The sequence below is a fragment of the Dipteris shenzhenensis genome, chromosome 5 (genome assembly GCF_047967505.1).
Source record: "Dipteris shenzhenensis isolate YYH24624 ecotype China chromosome 5, Dip_SZ_1.0, whole genome shotgun sequence".
In the NCBI taxonomy this organism is placed as follows: Eukaryota; Viridiplantae; Streptophyta; class Polypodiopsida; order Gleicheniales; family Dipteridaceae; genus Dipteris; species Dipteris shenzhenensis.
In genome coordinates, this window is record NC_141600.1 from 24,444,393 (window position 1) to 24,464,292 (window position 19,900).

The 19,900-nt window shown below is 42.3% G+C and overlaps 1 protein-coding gene across 1 annotated transcript; it reads right to left on the minus strand.

Annotated features, from left to right (window-relative positions):
* Positions 1-626: 626 nt before the first annotated feature.
* LOC147901773 (uncharacterized) lies at positions 627-15,771 on the minus strand. The gene is made up of 10 exons (XM_087374792.1): positions 15,634-15,771; positions 15,404-15,521; positions 15,067-15,134; positions 14,923-14,982; positions 14,448-14,606; positions 2,174-2,320; positions 1,855-2,069; positions 1,432-1,540; positions 1,054-1,121; positions 627-925 (listed from the first exon to the last, which is right to left on the minus strand). The coding sequence occupies exons 1-9, from the start codon at positions 15,718-15,720 to the stop codon at positions 1,062-1,064; spliced, it is 1,023 nt and encodes a 340-aa protein (XP_087230918.1). The 5' UTR covers positions 15,721-15,771; the 3' UTR covers positions 627-925; positions 1,054-1,061.
* Positions 15,772-19,900: the final 4,129 nt, after the last annotated feature.

The following is a 19,900-nucleotide window of genomic DNA, read 5'->3' on the forward strand; positions in this document are numbered from 1 at the left end:
GATTTTAGAGTTAAAACGCTCTAGTGCTGGCCAAGTAAAAAAGTGAATCACAAAAGAAAATAAAGCAATGAGCTTTAATCCAATGTCTTTAAGAAAAAGCATGCATTCATCTATTTACCTCAGACTACATATTAGACCACTCAAACACTCGTAAGTTAAGAAAGTAACAGGCTACGGTAATACCTATGAAGTGGTTTTCTTTCTTTTCTTCTTTGAGATAGGCCACTTGGGGGGAGGGGGGGTGCTTAACACCAGTTCTCCAATAGCACCTTGATCACCAGCTCAATTGAGGGCCCGCATTGCAAGCTATGGAAGAAACAAGATCACCAGAAAAAGCAAGCCTCCAAACAGATAAACTTGCAAGTGCATGATCCAAGCTAAATATGCCAACCACTACCAAGGTATGGCCTGGGCTGCATGGCGGAGCACAGACAAAACCATGCAGTTTCGACTGAACTCTAGAACCTCCCCTTGGAAAGGCTGCTCCTAGTATTGTTTCTAACTCTAAACACAGGGAATATGAATCTTATTTTAGCGAGACTTGAACACACAATGCTGTTAGTATTGAGGGGCTTTAGCCATACAATCTTCTGACAAAGGAAAAGCATGTGTTGACGAGATTGTGGTACTCAAACAAAAGTTGTAATAAAAAATTATGACTTTTAATACAATCATCTGAGATTCTTGTCTCACAAAAATATGAAATTTTCAAACTTGTATAAGAATTGAAACCTTTGAAGGGGATCTTCCAGAATCTTTGAAGGGCAGCAAAAGCAATGCTTCCATTTCAAAATGCAACCTTGTTTGAGATACAAAGCTACAAATACCTCAATTCAATACTGTTCCATCCTGTCTTCGCTCTTTTGGCAGTGCATGCCCAGGCTTACCCCCAGGTGCTGATAACCTAGCAATCCGCAGCTTCCATCTGTACCAATACTGGTCAATTAGGAGTATTTTCAAATCTTGCTCTTCTAGAAACATGCTTACCGTTTTGCTCATTTCTACTTGTGACAAAAAACGCATGAGCAAACAAAAAATAAATAGCATACTGACATTTGCAACTAAGAATCTCTTGCTAGGTAATTTCCAAGCAGTCTTTGGTCAAAAACCATGCTTGGTATCTGTTCACAGAAGTAGTAGCATTGTGAGTTCCACTGCCAGTCCACATCAGTTTATTATCCATGTACCTCCTATCATGTCTTTAAGCCTTGATCCAAGGACTGCTTGCACTATCGAACTCTCATAAACTCAAACCCTCATAAAATAAGATATTATTTAGATTCATCATGGACAGAATCAGAATAGGTGTATTAATATTTCATGCACAAGCAGAAGTTTCAAAAGAAATACAATGTTATACACATATCTTCATCACTTCAAGCAAAGTAGAAATTGTGGTTTCTAACATCAAGAATATTTCACAGTAAAGACCTTTTCACCAAAGAACATCTTGGAGTTGTTTGCAATAGCTTCAATGAACTTGAGTTCTAAGAACTGTGGAGTGAGTTTCAACTTGTTGGCTTCTGCCTCCTTTAAAACCCTGTCAAAATCAAGACCTTAGGATAATCATTCATGATCATGAATATCTGAAAAGATTATAAAATAAAATGGTAATTCATGCTATGAACTTCATCCCAGATAGGCCACACCATTCACAATGATGCCCCAATAAAATCGTAATGCCCCTCTGAATCTCTAAACAACTCCATATCACACACTCAACTTCTCAAAGACGAAATCCAAGCTTAAAAAGAAAAGCTGTTCAAATACACTCAGAAATTATTCAGTCAGTAAAAATAGAAGAAAAAGAAATTGGCGTATGTAACGGGAAATATGCTTTTTTTAAAGACGTACCTATAAAAATTTGCATCTGCAAGGCTTTTTTCTCGTGCCAAAAATATCTCATTCTCTATCTCCTGCTGCCGTTTGATGCTCTCCTTCTCCATGACACGCTGGTTCATCAGTATCTGACTCACCTGTGCATCCTTCTCAGCCACTGTTACGGCCATCTTCTTCTCCGTTTCTGCTTCTTTTTCTACCACCTTTTGCATCTCAGCCGCTATCAACACCTTCAATAATAACAAACTTGTTTCAAGCCATAAGATTTGAAAATCATGTACATGAAGATTAAAAAGTATTTCAGCAGATATCCTGAAGTACCAAAGGATAATACCTTGGTTCTCTCCTCCTCCATCTGCTCATAATTGCGAGCAATTGTTTTTGGGATGGCAGGTTTGGTTACACGCACATTGATTATCTCTATCCCAGGAGCATAGCGTGTACAATCATGCTGAATTGCATCCTTCATAATTTCATCTATCTTCAAGTGCCCAACATGAAAACTAGCTAAAAACCTGCACAAAAATCCTCTCTCTCTCTCTCTCTCTCTCTCTCTCTCTCTCTATGCAAACATGAACCCCCCACACATGCGCGTGCAACGATCCAGATCCATTGCACCACCTAACTTGTCCTCTTTGCACAGGACCACCACATCCATTTTGCGATCTGCATTGCATCAGCTACACAACCGGAGAACCGAGGGCCATTAGACTGAGCACTTTGTACATGGACAGGAGGCCCTGGCCCCAATCTTAGGGCAGATGTTCAATCAAGTTGTATGTCACAACTCCCCCCTGCTTACCATCATGCCGATATACAAAGCAGGGGATGCCATGACAATGAGAACTAATGTACTCTCATGATTGTTTACACTTTGGCCAAAATCAATGGATCAGTACTAGAGAGAGAGAGAGAGAGAGAGAGAGATCAACTCCTACGCGGAGACATAGGACGACAGGATTTGGGACAGGCTGGATTCCGAGGTAGCATTCCACTCTTGACCATATCTTCACTCTATGGGCCATCATTGAGGAGGCGAGATTGAGATCCTAGAAAGTCTACACTTGCAGTCTAGACTTTCAAAAGGCTTTGATGCAATCCCACGATCCTGCATGATTAGACGACTTCAACAGACGCAAATCCCAGGAGACATAATTTGGGGGGTGATGAACCTGTATGGATCAATCAGAGGAAGAGTATATGTCCTTGGAGGCCTATCGAATTAGATTTAGAGCATGATCAAAGTGAGGCAGGGATGCCCCCTCTCACCAGCACTATTCAGACTCTACATTGATGCGATCGCAACCTTCATTGACCGCTTAGCAGGTGATGGATCGTTGCTTGCCGGTTTGATGATACATATATTGTTGTACGCAGATCACATAGTCCTCTTATCCTCTTCAACAACAAGCTTCTAGAGACATCTAGAGGTCCTAGAGATGGTGGTTTGCATAGAGAGACTTAACAATCAACCTTCGCAAGACCAAGTTTAGCTACTAGCAAAGCTTGCAATTTAGTAAGTTATTGTAGCCTGCAGTAATCATTAATGACGTCCGTACAGCCAGCAAAGAGGATTAATAACATCCATACAGCCTGCCTTGGGAGTCGTGAAACAGCCCGTTCCATACAGCAGCGATTAAATGCCCGTACAATCAGCCTTGGAATGTGTGCCTCTTCCGTACAGGCAGCAAAGAGGATTCCGTGCAGCCCATATTGGATCCCATGCAACAGCCCATACAATCCATGATTAATGCTTCCATACAGCCATACGGAAGCCTTGGGGAGAGAGAGAGAGAGAGAGAGAGAGAGAGAGAGAGAGAGAGAGAAAGAGAGAGCCTCGGAATGTGTGCAATCGTCCGTACAACAGCCTTGGGATGCGTACAAAATGAGAGAAAAACAGCAACGTCAAAAAGCCCGTACCTTTTGCTTTGAAAGGAGAGGAGGGGGGTAGGTGTGCATGAGGGGCTGCCACGTGCCTCATTACTGCTCTAATCCACAAGAACCAATGAAACATTGATTTGCCCCTCACATTAAAATCCTAACCCTTCTAACCAATGAAACATTGGTTTCCTTGGGCCTAACCTTATGATCCCTCTCTAAACCTTGCCTTGCCCCTAGCAAGTAGGCCTAGTGTGTGCACCTAGGGACTTTCGGGAAGTGTCGCTTCCCTTGGGGCTAGTCCCCTAAGCCAAAGTTAGTCACGGTTCATAACTGCACGTCCCTGTGACACTAGTTGGCGCTACTACAGAGGATACAGAGATACTTGCTAGCCTCAGGATCATCATAGGATCCTCCTCAAATTCGTGGTTATCTGCGTCAAGCACGACCCTCATGGGGGGATCATATGTAGCTATTCCTCCATCCTCATCGTGAGGACGTCGAGGCAGAGATGACGCAGTGCAAGAAACGAAGGCATTGTCTGACACCATAGACTAAGAGGATTCACATCAGTTGTTGCGAGCCACATGTTGGTTTGAGGGTGATACTTCCTCTTTCTCTTCAGAGGATGCAAATTCATCTACTGATCACAGTGATGAGGCAACAGATCTTGGCCCCTAGCTCTAGAGACTAGATGTAGGCTGTAGCAGCTAGCTTGTAGTCGTCCCCCTGCCTGTAGGTCTTCGAGGCTTGGACCTTGGTTTCTTGGATTATGTATACAATTGTTGTATATCATTATGACACCAAATATGTTACATGTATTACATTTTGTTGTCTTTTTTATCAATGACTGACTCTTGAGTCTTGAGCAATGAAATATGATCCATGGACTATCTTTCGCAATGCGTATCTTCAAAGTTCAAACTTCAAATGGGCATTAAATATTAAAATTTAAAGTTTAAACTTTAAACTTGAACTTTGAAGTGGAATGAATTATGATGAAATTTGAACCTTAGATAATAAAGTTTACTGTTTAAAATATGGGCCATGGCATATGCATGCACTGTGCAACATAATGTACTTGCAACTAGTAAGATCTATGTCAAGACTCAGATGTAAGATTCTATAGCATTCTAGAAATATCTATAGCCTATTATCTACATATGATATAGCCTATTATCTACAGATGATATAGCCTATTATCTACAAAATTTTACACCTAGATATAAATTTTTGTAAAAATATATGCAAAATACATATTTTTAGGTGTTTCTTGTGACACTTTTAGCAATCACAGGCAATGGCACGATTTATATTCACCCAACCAACCTCTATAACGCACAATCATAAGCTTTGTTACTTTTGTTTTTCGCATCTCACTACAAGCCCACATCTCCCTAGATGAGCCTAGATGCCACATGTCATCAATCTAGGTCTAGTGTTGCAAGAAACGTTTCTAGAATTTTACAACCCTTCCATATAGAAACACCTATAAATATGTATTTTATATAAAATATATTATTATATATACATATATTACATAAACACAATGCACACATACCCCAGATATATACATACACAATGGACGCTCTGAAAATTCAAGAGACAACAGTCAAAAGCTGCAAGCATACAACCTACAGGTGAAAGTCGCAAGCCTACATAGTAACAACCTACAGGTGACAAGTCACCTAGTAGCAACCTACAGTCATTCAACTTAAAAGTTCAAGTTTAAAGTTTAAAATTTAATGTTTCAATTTTAAATTTTAAAACTTAATGCCTATTTAAAGTTTAAACTTTGAAGAAACATTGTGAAAGATGGTACATGCCAATGGCACTAGCCAAATGGATCAATCATTTCATTGCTCAAGACTCAAGTGTCAATCTGAAATCATCGTCAATCGATACAAAATGTAATACATGTAACATGCCTGATGTGATAATGTCAAATGATAAACAAATAACTGTATACATAATCCATCATCCATGAAATCATGATCCAAGCGTCGAAGGCCTACAGGCGGTGGGCTACAAGCTAGCTATACAGCATATAGCTAACAGCCTACACTCTACTATCTAGTCTCTATAGCTAGGGGAGGGGAGCCTAGGGCCCTGGTTCTTCTCCAAGATCTGCTACCTCCTCACTATCCTCTGAAGATGAATTTGCATCCTCTGAAGGGGAAGCGGAAGTATCACTCTCGAACCAACCTGTGGCTCGCACAACTGATCTGAGTCCTCTGAGTCTGTGGTGTCTGACAATGCCTCCTCCTCCTAATGTGCCTCATCTTTGCTTCGATGTCCTCCGGATGAGGATGCAAGAACAGGTACATGTGTCCCCTTGTGAGGCTCGTACTCGACGCTGATAACCGCAAATCTAAGAAGAAGCTTATGATGATCCCGAGGCCGTGGCAAGTGTCTATATCCTCTCCAATAGCTGCAGCTAGTACTCGTGGTGCACAAGCTTGAGCCTGTGAGCGCGTCTGACATCGGAATCGAAGTGTATCCTGTCAGAGAAAGTCGAAGACATCGTCGTTCTCTCGACTTCACTGGATGATAGACATATCGACAAGTTTCAGCTTTATCTTGTCGGGATTAACTTCCTTCGGCTTCTACTCAAGGCTACCAGTACCTTCTGCAGACCTGTACGTCTCAAGCAGATAGGTTAGCATTTACATACACCAACCTGTTGAGCTGCTCCACGCTCAACCTGACATAATTTATAAAGGACAAAGAAGTCAATTTAAGGCTGAAGCTATTTTTTTAAATATAAGTTATAACTTACAATCTACGAAGCACTTAAGAACTTGTTTCTCTTCCTGGTGTGTATGTCTGCACATATACTCCATATCTTCTTAGTTGGACTTGATGTGCAATCTTGTGAAAGGATGCGAATAGCTAGGACTTGCAATGAGGGATTTAGAATCCCAAATTTCTCCCACCAAGTAAGAGCCAACAGCCTGTTGTCTCTTTCCTTTGCAATTGCACAGGAGAAATGACCCATGTCATTGCAAAACTCCACTATATCCTCTTCAATTCTATTGCAATTTGCAATACAAAAATTATTAGATAAATCATCATATAAACATTAAAGCAATTAGAATTTAGACTACTGCAAGCCACAGTAACTTACTAACTTGGAAGCCATGTAGCATGCTAGCACCTAAATTGCTAATCTTAAATCTAGATTCTAAAATCATCTCAAGGCTCACTTATTTTGGACCAATGGCTCGAATACTTTGTCCAAGTACTGGGTCCATCTGCTCACAAGCACACGATCATTCCATGTAGCAGGCTCCTTCCACAAGAGATTGAGCATATGTGCGACGGTGTGCATTGGCCTATGAAACCAATCCCATCTCTTTCTCCATATCGCTAATATAAACCATGTCTAGAGGCTAGAGAACTTTGCCTCTCTTGGGGTAAAATGAGAGATAGAAATACCTTGGGTATTTTTTTGACCTAGGGTTTTATTTATGAGGAGTTGGCCTACGACTTAAGATCAAGACAGAGGTTCTCAGAAGGGTTGTAGATGCAGATCGAATGTTTTGGGAAAACTCAGTTCTCGTTACTCTTTATATTGGGAAACTTCACATTCATGTGCACAACTGTGTTGACCAAGAGGCTAGATGCCAAGTTGGTGGATGAGGAGTATTCTTCAGAGTATCTACAAGTTTTGTAACTATACGAAGAAGCTTATCAGTTGAGGACAACTAAGAAAGAAGCCAAGGGGATGTCACAAAGTCAAAAATTTCCCAAGAAATAAAGAGCAAATATTATATTTTTTCTTTAGTTAAAGGTTATTGACTTTGGTCAAAGTGAGTTTATTTGTATCAACTAGAAAAGTTTCTTATCATTTTAAGCCTGGAGGGAGGGAGAAGAAGGACCGTGTGATGAAGGGAGCCTAGAGGGAGAGGAAGCCTAGAGGAAGGGAGAAGGACCGTGTGATGAAGGGAGCCTAGAGGGAGAGGAAGACGGCAGCTGGGTGAGAGAGGGAAACGCAAGGAGAAGTCTGCCTCACAAAGTCCCCCCTCGCCCTCATATATTCGCTCAGGACGGGAGTTGCGCGAATGTTCTACTCAACAAACCTTCTCGAACTGACAATTTTAGCCTTATGTTAATTCGCCCGTTTCTCAAAAGTTATGTTATAGTTGGGTTAATTTTCCATCAACCTGTCACTACTAATACAAATAGAGGAATACAAGTGATCCGGGGCACCTACTAGTCAAGAGGACGAGTTTTGCACTTACTCTATTGTATCTGTGAATTGCTCTAGCTGCTTCTTTGCGCTCTGCATAAGCTGATCTTGTAACAAAACTATTGATTTTTTAAATTAAAAACCTTCAAGGGGGCTTATCTCTCGCCACTAGCGTATGTGTTTTCTGCTCCTTTTCCTATTTCAATTCTCCTTACTCCCTAGAAGCAATTTGTTGCAATTATCTAAGATACATGATTTCGCTATTTACCTTTGAAATTCGAATTCTTTATTGGCGTCTATTTGCTGCTTCCCGTTGTGTTCAACTACTACGATCTCCTCTCATCTACTGTGAATTGAGATCTTTGGTTGCCAATTCACTAGGAAGTGCTACGTTAGGTGGCTGATTACAGATTCATTTTAGGGTTTTTGGGCTGATTACAAATTCGTTTTAGGGTTTACTCTAATGCAAATTCATTTTAGGGTTTTTGGGTTCATTATATCATTTTAGGGTTTTTGGGTTCATTATATCATTTTAGGGTTTTTGGGTTGATTATAAATTCGTTTTAGGGTTTTCAGTCTTATTACAAATTCGTTTTAGGGTTTCCAAGCTGATTACTATTGCAACCCAATCTTGCATTCATTCTTGCACACCCACGAAAGCAAGCACATGTGTTTATGTGTATTCTCTCAATTCAGCACAAGCTTCCATATTCACAGGTGGATAACAAGCTCTAGAGAAAATAAGTTAGCTTCTTGTCTACTAGTTTGGTTGCGATGTGATGTTCGGAGGAGTCCAGAGAACCTTCCCAAATTGACATTTGAATATGTGGCTTTCAAGCATACATGTGAAAATCCAATGTGATAATTGGAGTGAAGAAACTTCCAATTGACATCTAAGTATGTGGCTTTTTAATCTTAGTGTGAGATCCATGTGTCACTATCCTCTCTGTGTGTTTGTGGTGTCCTATGGGTTAAAGGTTATAAGGCTTTAGGCCTATATAAACATGCACTCAATTATATAAATACATTGTTTTTTGTTTATCATCTTCTTCTCTCTCAACCATGTAATCCAACGTGGTATCAGAGCATTTGACGGCTCTCCTGTGTCGTTCTTTCCTACCCACAGTGACACTCTTTCATTCGTTTCCTTTTCTTGGACTCCTCGTTGCCCTTTGCTGCTGACTTCCTCAACCCTGACATCGCCATGCTCTCATAGTCCTAAAAGGGTCGCCTCGTTTGTGATTTCCTAGCTACATCTAGGTTCGCCAAATCTTGACTCCAGTCAACATCACCTCAGATTTCCACTCGAGCTTCCTTGATGGAGGCTTTCATTACTCAACAATGGCCACTAAAATTTCTTGTTCTTACTGTTGATACGCCAATCTGCGGAAGTTGTTTGCTACCTCAAATCTCCCTGCTCACGTTTCTTTCCACTGCTACTCAGTGCTGAAGAATATGTCATCTTTTTTTCCTTTTCAAGAAGCGCCTCGTTGGCATGATGCATCTTGACGTATTGGTGCTCTCTCTTGGTGTTGAACAATGTCCTTTCATCCTTGTATTCCAAGCTGTTGTTTTTAAAGCATCTACATCAACCTACCTTTGTACCCGGTGGCTATTAACAAGCCATGATGTCTATTTGAAGAAACACGTCGCTAAAAATCTTCCCATCGTCACTTTTGAAGGAAACACTCCTTCTATCTCAAGCTATCATTGTTTCTTGAGGATTTTCCCTCTTTGATGAGCCCGCTTTTGGCCACAATCTACATCCAAGTAGACAATCGTCAAACATTGGAGCTTGTAACACGCGGCAGTTAATGATTGTGTAATTGCAACAAGACCTTTTTTAAACCTTCAGCAAGTCGTCTTTACTTGTGCACCACAAAGAGATGAAAGTGAGATAAGGGTTAAGAGATAGAGCGATTGGGTCCCTGTATCCATTGAGTGCCCCGACACCTGATGTAGGGAAGAATTCGCTTTAATTTTAGAGAGCTGAAATACAACAAAAGACACTCTTCAAGAGAGCACAAAGTGCAACTCTGAAGAGACACTACTTGTGAGCACTAGAGCGGACAAAAAGACTTGAGAGGCAGCTCCAACCAATACCCAAGACCTCAATTATGTCCACATTGTAGATCTAAACCACTCTACGAGGCTAGTGATGTCCATGGGCATGCAAGGTTACTGCGTGAGTGAGAGAGATGAACTGAGAGGTATGTGGACTAAGATAATTGAGACATGGTTGAGAACTGAGAAGAACTGAGTGAAAACTGAGAGATGACATACTAAAATCAAACTGAAATAAATTGCTGAAACAACAATCTTCTTAGAGGTAAGTACGTGTGTTATTTGTTTGTCTGTTGCTAGGTTAGTGAATAGTGCACTTGATAGCATTATGTCTAAGCCCATAGCAACAGTGCTATAGAGTTAATTAAAATGAAAGGACAAATGGCCAATCATGATGTTATTGTGTCATTTGACTCAATGTCATTACACAATGTAATTAACTCCAAGCTCGTGAAGAAGCTAAAACTAAAAACTAGTCCATCTGACTATGCGTATATAGTCAAAATGGTTGGAATCTCTACTGAAGTATGGGACCAAGGGTTACCCAGTTAGAGCTTCAGATTCTAGACTATGCAGAAAAGTTGGACTTTGAAATGACCAGGCTCGCTCACTTGATATAGCCTTGGAAAAGGCATGGCACTCCAAGAAGAATCCAATCATTGATTGAAAAAAGCACATTTATCAATTTATGATGAATGGTGTGTATTATGTTCTGCGAGGTGAAAAGAATTTGCCTCAAGAATCATTAGTTTCCGTGATGTAAGTTCGAAAAACTCCAAAAGAGTTTTTATTTCTTTATACAACATCAATAGAGTCAATTGGTGGTCTGTCGATTAGCATTGACGCTACCCAAGATGAGGAAATGGCCAAGTTGGCTAATTAGGTCATAGAGTTGTCCTCTTATTGTTTTAGATATGAAGTACCTTATGGGTTACCTCCAGAGCAGAATATTCAACACAAGATTAAACTTATCCTCGGGGCACAACTTGGTAATAGGTTTTATTGAAGAAGCTGAGGTGCGAAGGAACTAGGAAAATACCTCAAGCTGGGACAGATTCAACCCAATTTTCTCATCTTTTGCTTCACCAATGATATTGAAGAAGAAAGATGATAACTTCCGTCTCTGTATAGATTATAGAGGACTGAACACTATCACTATTAAGCACAGGTATACAATAGCTTGGATTGATGATTTGCTAGATGCCTTATATGGAGCCATAATCTTCAGAAAGGTAGATCTTAAGAGTGACTGAAGATTCGGTACCGAAGAGGAAAGGAGACTAGGATTACTGATGTGTTGTCATGTATTGTGCATTATATGAGTTTCATGGTATTAGAGACTGCTCTAATGATTGAGATCAGAGAATGCAAAAAGTGGACAAGTATGTCCAAAGCCTTTGGCCTAAGACTCATGTGATTAAACTCCGGGAAATAGATGACCTCGAATCTAGGAAAGGCCAAACTCATGCAAGATTTACCCTACCGGATGGTATGCTAAAACATAGTGGCAAGGTAGTTGTACCTAGTCAGAATGATCTCAAGCAGATGGTCATTCAACAGTGCCATGATAGCCCATATGTGGGCATCCAAGTGTCGAGAAGACATCATCATCTCGTGAAACGAGATATATTCATGAATATGTAGCACTGTGTTTCTCTTGCTAAGTGAGTAAGGTAGAGCGGGTAAAGCCACCTAACCTTTTACAACCCTTGGAGATACCACCAAGTAGGTGGGAGAGCATTTCCTTGGACAATATAGTTGGTCTACCTATGAGACAAGGTGGATACGATTCTATCCTTGTGGTGGTTTATCTTCTTACCAGATGGCTCACTTCATTCCGACTAGGGATTCTATTAATGCCCTACAAGTGGCGGATTTGTTTATTAATCATATATTTTGTCTGCATAGACTACCCATATCCGTAGTGTAGATAGGGATTTTAAATTTACCAACCATTTATGGACTGCAGTGTTTGAGGCACTAAGGATTGAGTTGGAAATGAGCAATGGGGATCATCCTGAAACGGATGACCAGACAAAGATAGTCAATCAAACTTTAGAGGTTATGCTCAAAGCATGTATCATTAAGGCAACATACATGGGACAAGTGGTTGCCACTATCAGAGTTTGCCTACACTGATAGAAATCATTCCTCTACAAGAAGAGAGTCTGTTCGAGTTAAAACTATGGTTACAAACCAGCAAATCCAACCACGATTGGGATACCTCAAAAAGTGCTTAGTGCTTCGAACTATGTTGTTCAGATATGGGAGATGCTAGCACTTGTGAGAGCCAACATTCGCCAAGCTATGGATAGAGCTAAGACATGCGGATGGAAACGTATCTTTTAGAGAGTTTAAGGAAAAAAAGTTTTTCTTAGAGTTCGTACACGCTTCAAGTCTTTAATTGCAAGAGAGTGTGCTAAGTTGTCACTCCGATATTGTGGGCCGCGGTTAATTCTAAAAAGAATATGCAAATTATACTAATGGCTGCTAAATGGCTCGTGCTTGCGAAACCTCATGATTAATCTCCCCCCCCCCCTTTCACAAACTTACCTATACCTAATCGCAAATTAATCCTTCTCCTTCCCTCCCTCCTTGCTTCCCTGCTCCGCTTCCTCCTTCCTTCTTCCTTCCTCCACTTCCTCTCCCTCTCTACGTCCTTGCTCAGCCCCCCTTCACTCACTCATCTCCCTCAGTTTCCCTTCTCTCCCTCTCTCCTCCCCCCCACTCCTCTCCCTTCCCCTCCTTGCTCAGCCCCCCTTCACTCACTTCTCTCCCTTAGTTTCTCTTCTCTCCCTCTCTCCTCCCTCCCTCCTCCCCCCCGCTCCTCTCCCTTCCCCCTGCCTTCCGCTCCACCCCTTCTCTCTCCCCCTTCCTCCCCTTCTCTTCCTCCTCGTCTTGGAGAGGCTTGCACAGCCCAGCCCATGCAGAGCGCAAAGAAAAAGCTAGAGCAATTCGCAATACAACAGAGTAAGTGCTCTCCAAAATTCGTCATCCAGACTAGGAGAGATGTGAGGAATTCTAATCGTAGCAAATCTTCCTAAAAATAGCAATCTAAAACATGTGGTTCCCTTTGGCATTTTAAACATCCAGTTTGTATGCCTTTTCTGCTCGAAATGTAGGGATTTAGCCCTCTCCAAGCACCTGCCACAAATAAAACACCACCAAGCACATTTTCACCCATTAACAATTAGCCAATGCATGTCTTCTAGTTCTCTGGACTAATCCTAGTCCTCCGTAGGCATTGACACCATGCAACTAGCAAACACAATAAAAAAGATAGAAACTTTTCTAGTTGATAGAAGCCAACTCACTTTGACCAAAGTCAATACCCTTTAACCAAAGAAAAAAATAAATATTCTCTCTTTATTGCTGAGGTAAATACAGCTTTGTGACAGCAACCCCCCACCCTCAATCGAGAATATTTATTGTTTGCCAAATAGGCTAAACACAACCGTTTGCCCATAGGCTGAATACAATTGTTTGCCCAAAGGCTGAGATGGAGAAAAGGCTGATTGCTCCTCTTCTCCCTCACTTTACCTGTTGCGCAGGGCCTGCTGGTCCTCCCTGGAACTGCTGGGGGACTGCGGGCTGCTGAGGCTCCACTAAAGATGCAAAGGCTGATGGAGAAATGAGAAATTGCCCCTTGTATAGACCTCAAGGTCAAACTCCTTTCACACACTTGAGCTTAGATCTACAGACTGAGAAGGGGGATCCCTGCCTATACGTGATGATCGTTTCTTTGCCAAGACTTGAACCCAGGTCACTCGGATTTGGGGTGGTTTAGGTTGCGGAAATTCAATTTACGTTATCATGATGTGTGGCATGTGCTCTCATGATATAATGGATAAGGTGATCCTCTTCACCCTCACGTTATCTCTTGCTCAAGACCTGCTGGTTCTCCCTGAAACTGCTGGAGGCTACGGGCTTCTGAGGCTGCATTGGAGCTGCAAAGGCTGATGGAGAAAAGAGGGGAAATGGCCTCTTATATAAACCAAACTCCTTCCACAGACTGAGTCTGTAAACTAGACTGGCTGAGTCAATACATCCACAAACTTGGCTGGGGAGGCCTATAAATAGCCCTCCTGCCCTGGTACTCTGTGCTGTTTCTGAGCCAGTCTGCACATCCACGCGGCAGCCTCTGGTTGGCTGCTGCATGCACTTGTACAGACTCTGCTGACTGCTGTCTTGCTCATGTCAGCCCTCTGCTGACTGCGCAGGCCTGCCCTGCACCTGTACCTGCTGTTGCAGACCTGCTGTCTGCTGCTGTGGGCGGTAGGGTTGCCACGTAGCCAGCCATGCCAATAATATTTTATAAGTAGAACCTACAACTATAACTGTCTACACAAACACAAGAAAGCATTGAAAAAAAAAAAGGACCCAGATGACTGAAAACTCTCAAGAGAGTCATTACAAACATTGTAAGTGATGCCTCACAAGGTAGATTAATTTGCTTTCAGGCATTGTCGCTCACCTGGTCAAACTTATCGATATATACTTCCTGCAAGCTATGAGCACTGCAAAATTGGTTGATTTCATGATGGATTTTGTCATATATCCACGTCTTGTCATAACTCACGCCATAATTCAAAATTGTATCGTGAACAAAGTCCTTGCTTAGTCGATTCACCACCTGCACTCACGACCATTGTGGTAGCTTCACGTGATGTTACTGTATCACGTACAAAAGCAAATACAAATCCTGTACTGTGTACCAATCTCTAACCTCACTTTTACTATGCCAAATACAGATGGAAACAGTTTTGATCTCAGCCTGCTTTCAACCAACTTAAGGTGGTTGTGGCTGAGCAAAGTGAGCATGCAATTATTCTGATAATTGTGTCACAATTAGAACTTTTAAGTAAGTGGAGGCAGGCAATTCAATAAATAGAGCATTGAAAACCCTACCATATCACGTATTGAAGGGGATGAGTCAAAAAGTTCCTCACCTCAATTTTTTCGAAGTATATCATGACACCACCCTTAGTACCGCAAGGGATATTTTTAACCTGGATAACTACAGTACTTAGAAAATACTTCTATAAATGCAAAAGCACCATGAAATTAAGTTTTATAATTGCATGCAACCTCACCTCATCTGTTTGGAGTGTAACTTGTATAGGTTCATACCGTGTGACATAAGGTATCATCAGATGGAACCCTACATAATTCTCGGTGGATAAAAAACAGATAACATAGTCAGCCTCAGAAGCTCACGTCTAGTATTGACCTGCACATCTTTGTAAGTCCTAGTTATTGTCACCCGCGAGGTTACAAACCAACATCTATGGAATACTGGGACCAATGCACTTGCACACTCACGATACAAAGGTCGAGTTTCTATAAGCTGAGATGAAGGTAAGGTCATTCTATGACTCATTTGGACTCATGCGAACACGTGTGAATTGAGCTTATGGCAGACGAACGCACCAGGTTCTGAGATAGTCTTCAAAAGAGCACCCCCTCGCCAGTACACACCAACATGGCCCTCAGGGACTTGATGCACAAGATTTAGACTTGAACTAGCAACGATTACGGGAATCAGAATCTGCAGCCAGCATGACAGTCAGAAGCATAAATGAAGAAGATCACCAAGGTAAACTGAGAATGTGAGGAGATGCGATGGATGAAACAAGATGCAAAGGAGAAAGAATACGTACCCCGACGATAACAAGAAGCAAACCGGGCCAAGCCATGGCAGGAGGGGAAGCAGCAGCAGGAGCAGGAGCAGGAGCAGCAGGAGGCATGGTAAACTCTGAGGAGCTCCAAATCAAGATTCAAAATGAGCTGGCCACCTTTGCCGTAAATGTATATATATATATGTCTCTTTCCCTTTCAACTATTTATGTACCCCTGCAAAATACGGGCATTAAATGAGCGAAGGAATTTAGGTTGTCTTAGAGGGGGGCATGCCACGTGGATGGCCTGCGCTTGCAGTGCCACTGCTCTCCACATGACACCTTTCTCTTTAGAAAGAGAAGAAGACGAGTCGCCTACGACGGGCATCCTCTCTCTCCTCTCTCTCTCTTCGCCATGTGGGGCCCTCCTTTGCCTAGAACCTGACTCTCCTCTGAGTGCCATGTGGAACGTTCTCTATTAGAAAATATATATAAATATAAAACATAGAGAAGATAGAGAAACATAGAGAAGATAGAGAAGGATCCTTCTTTTTTGTCCCTAGCTTGTGCTAGACTCTCTCTCTCTCTCTCTCTCTCTCTCTCTCTCTCTCTCTCTCTCCTTGTTACAGTAGGCAGCCTAGGGAGAAGTTTGTGTTTTTTGAACTCTCCTTCACCCACTTGTCGCAATCGTGAACCTTGATAACCTTGATTTTACTCAAATCTAATGGTGTGAATTATTTAGCTTTATTTGTGGCATATCGTAACATGCAAACTGAAGAAAGCAGCAAAAGCCAAAGCGAAAGCGAAACCTAAATATTGTATGATCTAACTTCTATATTAAGCCGATATCGCCCCGTATCCTATGCTCTATAATAATGTTTTCAATCAAGGCTTCCTGAGTATGTTTTCTTTTTGGGAGGCGATTTGCTATGCTAGATTGGGTGTTTTATCTTTGCTTGCTAGGGAGGGTAATCCCGATGTGAGCAACGAATATGGGTCACAAAAGATCTATTAGTCCTCTCCGTTAACCACATATTGTTGGTCCTCTCTCAAAGCAACGCCTTTTGCAGCTCTCCCCATCAAGGTTCACCAAGTTTAACAGGCTCTCTTTATATGACGGTAATGGTTTGACCACGGAAGCTATATCATGCGAGTCTCTGCAAGCTAGGATGGCATCACAATTTCGTTACGCAACTTCAAAGGGTTCAAAAAATAAAAAAGGATCGTTCTTTCTCTATCTTTATCTTTATCTTTTTGGCCATATCACACTGTGGTAGTGGAAGAGGGCGTGGTCTCCTCGATCTTTGAACCCATTGAGTCAGGGTCAAAGTGACCCCTCATCTCAGGTGGTCTCCTCTGAGTAAAGCAGTAATAGGTCGGACCTCAATCTAGTGTGCTCTAGTCGCTCTCCATGTCACGGGTAGCCTCTGCAATTCTCTCTTAGCAATCCATGCCACCCGCATATCAGCTAGCTCCTCCTCCTCCACCCATTGTCTTAGAGGTGACTCAAATGCATAAAAATCTGTGATATGCCGCTGTGTTTGGTCAACCTCTGTATCATGTGGTCTAGTCCCCTCTTGCTGCTCCCTGAGCTGTCGTAGTAGCAAGGTCTCCCTGTGGCAGCGCATCTCAAGTACATAGAGCCCAATGCAGACCTGGTCATGGAAGTGGATCAATCGTCTCGCGACAATGAGCCGAACCCACTCCCATCTTGATAAAGATAATGGTATCGCCTTAGGATCTCGTAGTAGGCCAGGCAGGCATAGAGAAAGTGCTCCTCTGTCTCAATCTCTCCTAGTGTGCATAACATGCAGATCCGCTGCTCTCTGGGTATACGTGCTGCCCTCATTGTCTCAATCCTCAGTTGATGGGATGAAACCCACATCTGCCCAATGGCGATCCTCATTGCATGTGAGACTCCCCTGTTCTTGAGATACTCGGGTCTGATGATGAATCCCTCCTCTGAGACTCTTAGGAAATGGTAGCAGTAGAACTGGGTCTTGAAATGGTAGTGGTAGAACTGGTGGGGAGCTCCTGAACTCCGCCCCAAGCCCAAGATGTGTGGAGTCGGAGGAGATCTAATTGTATGATACGGTTAATCTCATCTCGTGGAATCGACTCAAGGGGTGTATCCCATACTATACTAAAAGGGAGGGAGCCTGTCCATTTGAATCCCGTGTTTGGCAAATCATGTGGATATATGTGTATACCATGTCTCCGCTCCGCTCTCAACTAGTCGTCTGGATGACTCCAGAGCTAGCCTCAATAGTCTCCACTGGGGTAAGTCCCAGACTCTATGAATGAATGTCACTGTCTGGAAGATGGCATCAGTCTGTAGTGGTGTCATGGCAAACTCTGCATGTACTATCTCATGCGGGACTGAGGGCTCGCTCTGAATCATCCTAGATCCCATAGTCACCTATAGTTGTTCAAATCTCCTCCACTCTACTATCGGGAGGTCACATCCCCAGAAGGGTGTCACATAAATGGTAGACTGTAGTCGGCCGCAGTAGCGTATCGAAGAGCCAGCACTTCGTCGGTGTGTCTTGAAAGTGTGCCTAGAAGTACTATCTCTCCAATCCGGCTAAAACACCTCATTCCCCCATATTTTTCAAAAGATCGAAAAGGATCGTCCTTTCTCTGTCTCTATCTTCCTGTTTTGACATATTTTTCAATGTAGCTGCCTTCTGCTGGTGTGCAACGCTTTCTTCTCATCATCAAGGAGAACAATGATCATTCCTTCACGATGATTTGCACTCTGGACTGTTTGTTGAAAGCGATGCAACAGTTACGTCTCCATAAGACCAATCTTGTAGATCTTACTCTTGAGGGAAGAGATGTTCAAAATCAATTAAACAAATAGCTACACATAGTCTGAGAGGAGACCTCAAAGTTCAATCTAAAATCTTGCTGATCTATTGCTCACATATTATAACGATGGATATGTTTTAAGTTCATCTTCTGCACCCGAATCACACGACAACATGGAGGTTATGGCTGCTTATCTGTTGGAGAACTTGAAAGTGGTGAGCTATTATAGGTTTGTAACCCTTCCAGTAACCCGACCGCCTTTCGTTATATAGAACCCCTGTCTTCTGGACTTGTGGAAGGCACAGCAACCTAGAGAGTATAGCACAATCTAGCTGCCTAGTTTGCAAGCCACCCTCTCCCTTTGGTTTTTGGGCTCATCCCTCCTCAATCACGAACAATGGCACATGCAGCACCCACGCCTGCAACCCCTTATAATAGCACCACGTGACCTTGATAGCCACTACAGGACTTCCTGGCTAACACGTCACGTTGCATGCACACCCTGCCCCCAAAAACACCCATTGGTAAATGGATCTTGGCTTTTCATGGCTACCTAGTTTGCAAACCATGCCCTTCGCATGAAGAGGCCCTCTCTCTCTCTCTCTCTCTCTCTCTCTCTCTCTCTCTCTCTCCCACAATCGTATCGCCATCTCATATTGAGGACGAATGGCAATCTATATGAGCTCAGGTTGCCACCCTTGTCATATAGGTATTAGTTGTGGTCTCCAAGACATCAAGTTGCTTGCCACCCTTGTCATATAGGCATTGCATCTTCTAAATGTACTTTGGGAGCTAGAAATTCATGTGAGCTAAAGTTGCCACCCTCATCATATGGTCTTCGTCTCCAAGACATCACATTGCCACCCTTGTCATATAGGTGTTGGCCTTTGTCTCCATCTACATGTATGCTAAAAATGTGTATTCTAGAAGACGGTGAATGCTCCTTGTTTCTATACATTCTCACACTTAATCTAAGAATTCACCCCAAAAATGGACAACTTTTGACCATGGGCAACTTCCATGTGGGCAGCCAACTGCCTTGTGCAAGAGATATTCAATATTTTCATTATGTATGGCACCAAATATTGTCAATATTATCATTATGTATGGCATTCAATATTCAATATCGTCATTATGGCACCAAGTATGTTGCAAGCACCTCTACTATCACAATAAGTGCATTTCACCTTGCAATATCCAAAATGTGTAGTTGCCATCAATGTCTTCACAAGTAGAAGATTTTTCACATATACCTTCCCCTTTTTCTTTAACTTATGAGTAGAGAGGCCCTATAGGAGCTCATGACTTGTGGATTGAGTGCCACGAGCTAGTGAAGGATTTAGCAGACAATGAGACGAGTCTCCACTATTGAGTCTTCAAAAAGTTCAAGGAGATTCTACCTTCTCTATTGGTGCCGTTGACATTGCTGCTTTTGGGATGGTATATGGGTCAATGAAGGGGACTTGCTTTTTACCTAAGGCTTATCTAAGGCCAATTG